This window comes from Vigna angularis, chromosome 2 (assembly GCF_016808095.1).
Source record: "Vigna angularis cultivar LongXiaoDou No.4 chromosome 2, ASM1680809v1, whole genome shotgun sequence".
Lineage (NCBI taxonomy): Eukaryota > Viridiplantae > Streptophyta > Magnoliopsida > Fabales > Fabaceae > Vigna > Vigna angularis.
Genome location: NC_068971.1, coordinates 34,215,300 through 34,227,118, shown reverse-complemented (window position 1 = coordinate 34,227,118; position 11,819 = coordinate 34,215,300). Strand labels below are relative to the sequence as shown.

The window sequence follows — 11,819 nt, the reverse complement described above, 5'->3', positions numbered from 1 at the left end:
GTTGCGGATAGGCACTATCCGTACCCGACCCGACCCGACCCGTTGACATCCCTACTTATAACCCTTTCTTAACCATTAAATATAATAAATATAATAGAGTGTTCACCTTCTTAGTTATAGTAGGTAACAAGTTCATTTGGAGAATAAAAAAAATCATATCTAACGAGCCAATAAACTCAAATTAAATTTAAAAACAAAACACATTGGACAACATCAATTATTAATAAAAAAACATATAATTTTACACTAAAAATATAAAATCCCTAATAACTAAAACAAAGAAAGTAACAAGCAAATAAACAACAACATTGATAATTATTTAAAATAAAATAAAAGCTAAAGCTTAAGTGATAAATCAATCCCATACGAAGAATTAGGATTAGAGGTTCCTTCTTGTTTGGATTGACTATCAAAGTGCACAATATTCAATGGAGACATAGCTGGGTTTGATTTGATTTCAACCTCTGCAGAAGATTTACTAAGAAAATGGGTGTTTTGTCTAATAATAAGATTATCACCTTGTTTTCTCACAGTTGCGTCACTTTCCATATTCATAATTTCATTCAAACCTTTCTTTCTCAATCCATGAAGAGAAGAATGATGATCAAACCTAAACCCTAGAGAGGATAAACGGTAAGAAGTCTTATGAATCATAGACTCCATTCGAACCCCAAGTGTTCTACTATAAGATCCATAAAAGGAGTTTGTGAGATAAGGATAATAGAGAAAATGAAGATGTCCAAAAGCACCAACTTCAATCCTTTGATTACCCTTTGCAAGAGCACGTTCTTGCTTATGGGCATTTTGATGTCCTCCCAAAGCTTGTGAAGAAGAAAACTCCTTCTTACAAAAATTGCAAGAAAAAGTCTTAGTCTTTGATGATTTCACTTCATTGTTGTGCTCATCTCTCTTTTTGATGTAATTCTCCCTAGAAGAAGATGAGTTCCCTGTGTCCATCAGATTGAAAAAATCAAACACCTTTGACTCACAAACTGGTTCATTACCGAAAAGTTTAACATAATCCAATCTCATATGGGATTTTGAATTGGAAGATTGATCTTGTTTAGATTTGTCAACCTTCTCCTTCATTGTTCTTAGTTCTTCATTCTTTTGTTCTTCAATACTTGGTTTGTGGAGAATATCTTGTGAAGGGACAGAGATACTAGAACCTTCAAAAGAACATTCTTCCAAATTTTGTGGTGATAATGATAATGATGATGATGCCATAACACTAATATATAGAAGGATAAAACTCTTTTGAGTTTGTGGTAGTGATTGAATAAAGAGAAGATACTACCAGTGTAATGTATTTAAAGATTAATGTTAGTACAAAATCTTCAATGAAGGATAAATGAGATATCATGTGTTATTATTTTACCAAAATTTTTGAAGAGGTATGAACTAGTTTTGTCCAATTTATGCATATACAAATATTCCTAAAAAGACTTTACTATCCATTGTATCTTAATACTCAAATGCTTCAAGTAATTCCATAATCACTATACTAGTTATATAAATAGCTTATATGTAACTCAAATTTAAAGTCAAACAAGTAGCAAATTTGTAACTTGAAAATTACTTGTTCAAATGTACTTAGTGGGACGTTTCTCTTTTGGACAAATCAATTTATAGAAAAAAGAATTCTGGAATTAATTGTGGTTCATGAATGCTCAACATTTTTCTAAATTGTTTTTATTACAGAGTCTAACATGGAAAATAATTAGTTAAATAATTCAATTCCTACTGGGGGCAAGAACATGGTTAATCACTTGAATAATATACCATCCTACTTCTTTGTAGTTCAAATTTGATCTCAAAGCAAAACCTGGTAACTTAAAAGTTACTTACTTATGTTGGAGTAAATTACTTGAACATTCAAGAGGTTTATAGGTAATTATGCGAAGTGATTTTGGCTTCAATAATGTTTGATATCGTTCTAACAAATTCCATAATTTCCTAACGGGTTTAAAAATTCTAATAACTTTTAACCAATAGTTTATTACACTACCCAAAAAATATTATATTATCAAAAAAAATTTACCTAATAAGAAAAAATTTATCAGTAAAATAATATTTATTGATAGAAAAATATCTATTGGTAAAATAGAATTTATCAATAAATTTTATCACAAATTTTAATATTGTAATTACTGATCAATATTTCTACGGATAATGAATTCCTAATAAGATTTATTGAGCTTTTATTATCAATAGATATTTTTGTCAATAAATTTCATTGGTAAAATGGATGATAAAGCTTTTGCTTTAACTTTGATCATGTGGTGGTAAAATCATTCAACAATTTTGACAATTATTTAATTTTTGAAAATCCACTAGTAATTATTTTTAAAAAACTTTAGTAAATTTATCGATATTTTTATAAGTAAAATAGACATGATTTTTTCACAAAATTTGACGAAATGTGTATTATAAATAAAATGAAGATAGATGAAATGAAGAAGAGAAGAAAGAGAAGGAAAAAGAAGAGGAGGAGGAGGTTGTCATGGCACGACAACCTATTTCAACACCTATAAAGGAGGTATCTTAGACTTGTAAAAAGATTGAATATTTTTCTTGAAAATATTTATATCTGACTAGCTTTGTGAGAGTTCTCTTATGATTTTTTTTCCGTAGTCTTATCTTGAGCCTAAAGGTCAAACGGTGGCATCACTAACTTATCTTGAGTTTGGTAAACCTTACCATTATCACCTTCCCGTGTCTAGTCTTTTATCTTTTATTTTGTTTTTCTTCTTATTTTAGTTCATATGATACTTGCTCTATTATACCATTATGCTTCCATTTGTTTATGTTGCTAGTTTGCTTAATTGAACATGTCTTATTCTCTTGAATCTTTAGAAGTAAATTTTCACGTCTAGATAACCTCTTGATTATCTAATATCTAGTTCCTTGTGTTTTATTCACCATTAACACCATATATCTTAAAACTAAAATGGGTCTTCATCATAAAATTATTCTTTTCTTTTTGAAAAAATATTTTTTATTTAGCTTTAATTAGTTAAACAACTCTCACCCATAATATATTCTTCTAATGACTAATATATGGTTTCACAATCTTACCACTCTAATTTGTAGCTTCTAATTACAAAGATTCAGTCACTTTCTTCTTTTAACATTAGTAAATTCTTCTCATACAAAATTTCAATTACTCTAATAAATAATTTTTAGATCCCAAAACTTACTCATCTTATTTATTTTAATTACATTATTATACTGTCATACTTGTGGAAGTTAATTTTCAATAAAGGACTTAACATTTTCAAGGACTAACTTTTAAATTTTTTATTTCGACCCATCAACATTCTTGTATTTTGATTTCAATAACATTCTTGTCATATTGGTCGATGTTTATATATTTCGAAACACATAATTTTGTAACATTGAAAAAAATGAAAAGTTACGAAGGTAGGAGTTTTGTAAAATCTTGAATAATGAATGAATTAGATTGTGATTGTGAATAATGCTTGAACTTGAAGAATGTTGTTATACATTAAGTGTTAAGAAATAATGAGAGCTTATGAGAAAATAAGTGAGGGTGTGAAATTCATTTTTAACTAGATTTATAGACATCCCAAAAGTGTTTTTCTTACATTATATATTTTAGAATACACAGTCTATGTATTGACAGATTAAATGTTTTTACACTATCATTTAACCATAAATGGTTATGTTAATATAGTTATTTCAATATTTGAAATTAATTATCTATTAAAATAATGTGCAATGCATAGAAGTAGCCATTATAGTGCATACACATTACAAAGGACAAACTAAATATCATAAACAAAGTCCCTTATATCAATTTTAACAATCACACATAAAATTTATATTTGATCCTTTTTACAATTATATAAGAGAATTATCACAAATACAGTATCAAAATCATATAAGAGAATTATCACAATTAATAATATTACAGCTCACTCATTCAAAAGGGATTCAGTACAATTACGGCCTAACGACCTTACAACATAACGAAGAGTTAAAACAGCACATTAGATACAACTAGGCCGAACGGTTTAAAACAGACCTATACCGAACGGTCCTACAAAAGAAATGGCCAAAAGATGACCGAACGGTCATACCAAGAAAAATCAATAACTGACCGAACGGTAGAACCGTTCGGCCTTAACTTCCACTTCGACCAGATTTTCTTCTAATGTCTCTTCCAGCAAATCTTCTCCTTATGCTCACATCCATACGGATGATCTTGCAACAGAAAGACAACCAACAAACGTACAAAAAGACAAGACAGGAAATAGGGTAAGCTTATGTAATTCAATTCAAATATCAACATAGATTTCACACTATTCACATAAACAAGATCATTTCATTCACTTTTACATTCAAAGCCTAATGCTAGACTCTGACTGTCCGGACTCTGACGTTCGTGCACCCGGGTGATGTAGTAACTGGGATACCCTCAACAGCTGCCACCCGAAGTTAGTCCGTCCGTCCAAATTAACCATAAGGACGAGGACCTCCTGCCATTCTCACGCATGACTTACCCTTCTCTACGTGAGAAACGAGTAATAACGAATATCAGGATGAACCGCCAGCTTAGCATGCCCACATTCATACTTTACCAATTTCCAATATACATTCATGAGATATTCCTCCCCGGAACGCTCGTTCATAATCCAATTCATTTCGTTTATATCATATTTCATCATCTTTCATTAATAAGACCTCAATGAGATCAATTTGAATAAACGTCTCTGAAGATACCAAATGTCGAACGTTAACTTCGACTCTGAACAAGACCGAACGCTTGGAGTGAGACCAAAGGTCTCCAGTTCCAAGCGGATCAAAACCGAGAGAGAGTGAATCATTAGTTTAAGAAAGGGAGTGATTAACATAGTATTTCTCGAGAACGACTAGAACCAAATGTTTATATACTAAGTGAGCCAATTGGATGAACTGACTCACGAGTTAGACTGAACACCAACAAGCCTAGGCCGAGTACTAAAACTCTAGGCTGGAACCAATTTAGACAGACATTGAGGGACATCAAATAAGGGTACTTAACTGGATCCGGTGAATAAACCGAACGTCAATAAATATACTTAGCCTTTGAATGAGTTAAACATCAAGAACAATCAGAATGTCAGTCAAAGATCGAGCACCGAAAAGGGTGAACCCTATTGAGTTTGGACGAACGTTCTTACTATATATATATATATATATATATATATATATATATATATATATATATATATATATATATATATATATATTTTACAGAAAGGAGAAAGAGTGCCTGGTGTAAGACTGAGCACTTACTCAACACGAACACTTGGTGTAAGACCAAGTACTACTAACTTATAGAGAAAAGGCTTGATAAATATAATGGATACCATTTTTAGTAGTGTTTAAGAACAAACGAATTATACAAATACATATAGATATACTTGGATTTATAACCAAATACCAAGGGACGACTACCCTTGGCCGAACGCTCATGTACAAGTATTACAAAACAAGGACGCTCGTCCTCAACTAGGATTCTTCCCAAATGAAAGAATCCAATTCCAATCAAGTCCACTAGAAAAAACCGAACGGTCAAAAACCATTCAGTGACGAACATACACTTTCATAGGGAATTTCATACTTATAATTTTTTATAGCAATTCATTTCTCCACATCTATTTTCATAAAATCAAACATCCATATCATAATAAATATTCATACATCATATAGTCAAAACATATCAACAATCATACTTCGTATTCATTCTGCAACTCAACAAACATGCATCCATTAAAACGAACGTATAAACTAACATACAATCAAATTATATAAGCTTTCCTTACCTCTAATGTGACCGAACGTTCAACAATGCCAAAATATAGCTCCTCACTACTGAAATCTTAGAGTTCGACGATCACCCCTTATAAAATAAACCAAACGGAAAATCATAAATACTCATAATAAAGTGACCTCTTCATGCAACCAAGAATCTGGGTTTGCATGTGTAAGAAGAACGAACGTTCTAAAGAGAAAGTAACTTACCAATTCAGAACCAAAAACTGATCGGTTCAACTGGAAGCTCTTGACGCTGGAAGTGCTTCAGCGGTGTCTGAGTGGTGATCAGAGAAGAGAAAGAGTGAGATTTTGTAGAGAGAAGTAAGAGCTTTTAGAGAGATGGAGGAGAAAATGGAGTTTCAAAATTTGGAAGAGAGGTTGAATGCAGAGAGTGGCGTGAGTTTTGAAAAAACTAAGCTTTGCTACCACCGTCAAGGACGAACGGCCACTCCGCTGCCCGCACCTGTCTCCCACTTTCTGATTTCCAGATTTCTTTCGCTTGACACCTGACGTCCACTCAGAAAAGTTTTGGATACGATTTTAATGAGGTCTGCCAACCTACCACATGATCTCAATGGATAAGCTAACTATTATAATTATGCCTTCGTATCATATTATCAAAAAATATATTTCCTTACTTTCTTAAAAATTTGTGCCTACTTTATTGTTATGGAATCTAAATTTACATATGTATGGTAACTAAGAAATTGGTATAAAAAAAATCGTTGAATTAAAATAGATCAGTTATAAAGGAAAGAAAATTATACATAATAGCTACATATTAATTTTCGTATTATAATCTTAACATATTTCATACTTTCAAACATGCACTACTAACCTTTTTAATATTTGAGAAATAGTTAAAAAAACAATTATCATTCTTAATAATATCTTTCTTTGTCAAGGTACATAAATGTTAAATTACGTATTCTTGAATACATATTCATTCAAAATGCAGTTGAAAAAATTCATTGTGCAACAGCAAACTTACACTTATTCATGAACTTTTTAATCTCTGCAATCTTTCATAATAAAAGGTTTTGAATCGTGCATTGAATTCGTATGGAACGTCATATTTAAATAAAAGAACTATATTAAAGTATATACAGTTTTAAATAAATAATAATAAAATTGAATGAAACAAAATTAAAAGGGTGTAAACAATCGTGTGATAATAAACTTGGTCAACTGTATCAACAAATGTAGAGTTTAATGATTAGAAAAAAATTAATATACCTTTAATTGATAAATAAATATTCTTAGAAAGTATTGAGATGGTAAGATAGGGTTGTCCACATAAGATAAGACAGGGTTGTCCGATTAAAAACTATGGTCCAAATAGAATTTCACTGTCTTACACCTGTTCATTTGATTTGCATATTAAATGAGTTTAAGTCATTGAGTCAGAGTTGTAAATTTTCAGAATGACCCATTTTATAAATCACTGTAATAAATTTAAAAATATAGAAATAATATTATAAATATACGTTATAATTTATATATTAAATTATTATATCTAAAACTGAAATTTAATTTTATTTAGGAAAGTCAAATTGAAAATAATATTTAATTTTTAAAATTTTGAATTTAAAATTATGCTTTAAATCTCTTGGTTCTTTCAAATTAAATAAAAGATTTATTGACTTTGAGTTATAATTAGATCATTACTAAAATAATATTTAAAACTCGTTTTAAACTTGAATTAGTCCGGTGAGTTACAATTTTTTTTAATAGGTAAAAATATATTTGACCATTGTACATATGAGTATACCACAATTGAAAGAAAAAAGAAAAAAAAGAAACAAGAATGCAATAAGATATTTGAACACTAAAGAGCAAAACATAGATGAGAATAAGAACAATAAAAGTTCAAGAATGAAAGAAACTTAGCCGCACAACATGGGTGAGTTCAAAAGAAGTGGAATGAAAGTTACTTTAACACGTTATTATGGAAAGAAAAACATGCAAATACTAAATTAATTTGAAGGAAAAACATTCGTATTTACGAAAATGTAACTTCAGTTCTTTTGATAACGGCTTCAAGTTTCAAGGTGTTTTCATAAGTGTGTTCCGGCACTTTTTTCGACAACTCTTTCAACGGGTTTTCATAATATCGGGATATGAATTATGATTCCACAATTAACTTTCAAAGAAGCACTTAACATGTAATCGGTATTTCATATTATCTGTGTAAGGTTTAGAAGTTGATTTTCTAATGTATAATATTAGGTTTAATAGCTTATTTTATCTTTGATTAAATAATGTCAATTCAGATCTCGTTTTAAATGGAGTGAAATTGATTTTTATTCAGATCATCATTTTTAATAATAAATTCTTCAGTCTAAATTTTTATTTAAATTTTTATTTAAGAATAGAAACAATTAAAATGAGATTAATCAGAATATTTTATTATTCAAGTTAAAAAAAGTTTTAAATAGAAAAATTAATTTAAATTTTATTTATATAAAAATTATCTTTCCAAAATTTTATTTTTCCTTTCCGTAATATTTATGATTTAATTATTCCTTTTTCAAAGATTTAAACCTGTTTTGATTTTTTTAGGATACAGTTATTTTTTTATTGTTTACAAGAATAACGTTTACATAATGGATAGAAGTTATGTGAATTTAGAGGTTATTACAGAATATTTATTAAAAGGTTTATATATATATATATATATATATATATATATATATATATATATATATATATATATATATATAGTAACGTTGTTAATATAATTAAAATGCAATGATCAATATTTTACTTAAATATATATTGTGAATTAGAAGTTGACTAGTTCACCAGTTTGATAAGTTTTGATATAGAAAAACTTTTCTAGTATAATATATTAGGTTGGGTTATGATGAGTCTATTTTTAAACAATTTTTCATGTGCATGACATGAATCAAAGTTATGAAAGAGTGAAGGTGCAAAATCAATGTAGAAGTAGAAGGTGATGGTTTGATGACGGGTGGTGATAAGATGCTTTGAAAAGAGATTAGGCTAACTCTCAAGAAAGGAGATTAGAATAAGCTAGTAAGGGAAACTCTAGCCTAGGTTAAGATGATTGTGAAGTTATCTCAACAAATTTTCTCTACTAAATAATTTTTACAAGAGTTGACTCCTTTATTTATAAGAGTAAAGGAAAACAGGTGGTCTCCAAAAATGAGAAGCAAAAATAATCTAGAATTTGAACTTTGGAGTCAAAAGGAGACATGTGAGAAATGTGACTTGCCACCTAAGCAAGTCACGCGTCCCATGCCATGAGACGCTTAAAAGGAGAGCTAAACCTAGCTTGCTCACCAAGCTAACATATTTTAGGGTAGAAAGCCCTAACTTTATGTGTCTCACTTCCAAGCCCAAATAAAGCTCATCTTTTTATAGTTCTAAAACCCATCAAGTCCTATTTACATGGGCCAAAGAAAACCCTATACTATTGGACCATAATACAAAGCCCAAAATTCATATTTACAAACAAAGTTGACCCAAAAGATAAGAGCTTGGACTCGCTCACCAATTGAGGTCCACTTCTTGCCTACACTTGGCTAAGGTTGAGGCATTTGTCATCATCGTATGTGGATAGAAAAAAAAAGGATGGTATATTATCCTTGAAGGAAATTAAAAGTCTATGAGAATAATTACCCTGCTTGTGAGGTAATATTGTTAGCCTTGAAGATTTGGAGACACAATGAGACACAATTTCACATGTTTATATTATTGCAAGAAGTTTAAGTATTTGTTTGATAAGAAGAAGCTAGACATGAGACATAAGATATTGAAAAAGTTTTAAAAGGATTTTGATTTTAATTTTATGTATCAATTGGGGAAGGAAAATATAATTAAAGATGTTTTGAGTGAGAAGGTAGTCCAAGTGTCACTTACGATGGATAAAAACTTATGTTAATTGAGGGTTAGGTATGGAACATGCTATGGATTTATGATAGAAGTAAATGATGTTTCAAGGTTTAAGGCAAAGTTTTTGTACATACATACTGGAAGCTAGAGAGAGAAAATTATTTAAGATAAGAGTCATAAGAATTGGTTTAGCTTGCATAAGACAAGACTAAAATGTATTAGTAATTAGAAGAAGTTGTTTCGTAACTCAACATGAAGAGGAGAGTGTCTTAGTGTGCCTTTTCCACTTTGACTTGTTAGAAGGTCAAAGTGAAAATCAAAGATTTGGAGAAATGTTACAACAATTGGATATGCTTAGAGGAAAATAAGATAACTTTGTTATGTATTTGATTACCTATTTTCCTTAGTCAATGAGATAATATGATGCAATTTGAGTGACAATAGACCATATGATGAAGAATGCATCTTTTCTTTTTAAGTGAGTTAAGGATCTTTTAGGCAAAGCTTGAATAGTTATATATTAAAAAATTAGTGAAACTACATAGAGTGCTTCCCAATATTATATTAGGTCACGAGATGATGTTTACTTATATGTTTTGGCAAAATATGGATGACATTTTAAAAATGAAGTTGAGAATAAGTCATGTTTACTATTCACCCACAAATGATGAATATGAAAAGTCAATTTAGTCTTTAGAGAAATTGTTAAGAATTTGTGTAATAGATTCTATCGAAAACTATATCGAGATTATGTTTTTGTGGTAAAATTCACCTACAACATTAGTTTTGCGTTAGCACAAAAACGATGCATTATGAGACATTGTGAGACAAATGAACTACTTAATTTGCTTTCTAAAATATGTAAACAGCCTCACTTTTACATGAAAGAAATTATGGAGGTGGTGAAAGAATATATTCTTAATCTTGGGAGAAAGCTTGACAAGCCATTAACAAAGCTAGGCACTACAAAAAAAAAAACTTATTTAGAGGGGGTTATTTTGAGGAAGTTATAAAAAACCCTCAAATTAATATAATTTAAGATGTTTAATTTGAATTATCTAATTGTCAATGATAGTGGGAGTTTTAATTGTTTTCAAAAGAGGTTTATAACCTCTTCAAATAATAATATATTTTCTTCCTTCATTTCCTAATTTTTTACATTTCTTCTCTTTAAAAATTTTAGACTAATTCTTTTTCCCAATTGTAAAATTTTATTCCCCCGATTCCAAAACCCCATCTCCCTCTAAAAATCCCCCAATTATAAAATTTTATTCCCCCAATTCCAAAACCTCATCAGACTAAAACCTTCCTCCCTCTAAAAAATCCCTGTAAACTCTAAAATCCTTTCTTCCTTTCTTCATTTTCATTCCACCACAAAATTCATCTCCCTTTCTTCCTCGCACGTTCATTTGGTTTTGGTTCGTCTCTTCCTTTCTTCCTTCTTTTATTTTCTCTTTTCATTGATTTCTCCTTTCGGTTCACTTTTCTTTCAGAATCGTAGTCGCGGAACCACAAGCAGATGGAGTTGCAGTGGTGGTTACGTGGACCAGCAGACAACGAAGCTTCCACTCGTGCTACAACCCTGAGGTACATTGTTCTACAACCCTTCGTGCTTCTCTTTGGTGCAACATTTTTTGTTGTTCCGCCATAAGGAAACTGGGTTACTATAAGCGAGAATGTGTTTTTATGTATGAGTAAATTTTAGTGGTTCTCCATAGGCATGGCTATAGGCGAAGGTCAAGGAGTGCTTGCATGATATTGTGGTATATTGGCAACTGGTGACAATTTGGTATGGGAAAACAAGCATACCTAACACCTACTTTTTGAAATGCTTTAAGGAGATGTTACATGTATATATATCATTCATGTATTCAAATATCACACACTTACTTTTTACTTGCTAACTATGTTTTCTTTTTTTCAAAAGCTTTGATTTTGTTTTAAATACAGCACAACGATATGTGGTTTGAGAGGTGAAACTATGTGGGGATTATTTATTGAGTGATCTTGATGTTAAGAGTCTATGTTTGTGTCTAACTTCTTGTTTTTTTGCTCATTGAAGACTTGGTTAACTTCTATCTTTTAAGAGTCTGCATTTGTGTTTGTTCTTAGCACTAAAATTGATTCAAAAACATGTT

At 30.2% G+C, this 11,819-nt stretch overlaps 1 protein-coding gene across 1 annotated transcript; it reads right to left on the bottom strand.

Annotated features, from left to right (window-relative positions):
• Positions 1-336: 336 nt before the first annotated feature.
• LOC108327514 (zinc finger protein 3) lies at positions 337-1,227 on the bottom strand. Its single transcript, XM_017561207.1, has one exon. It carries the CDS (start codon positions 1,225-1,227, stop codon positions 337-339), a length of 891 nt encoding a protein of 296 aa, XP_017416696.1.
• Between the last annotated feature and the right edge of the window lie 10,592 nt (positions 1,228-11,819).

Excerpts from the sequence above, each read along its gene's own strand:
- LOC108327514 (XM_017561207.1), bottom strand. The coding sequence starts at position 1,227 with ATGGCATCATCATCATTATCATTATCACCACAAAATTTGGAAGAATGT.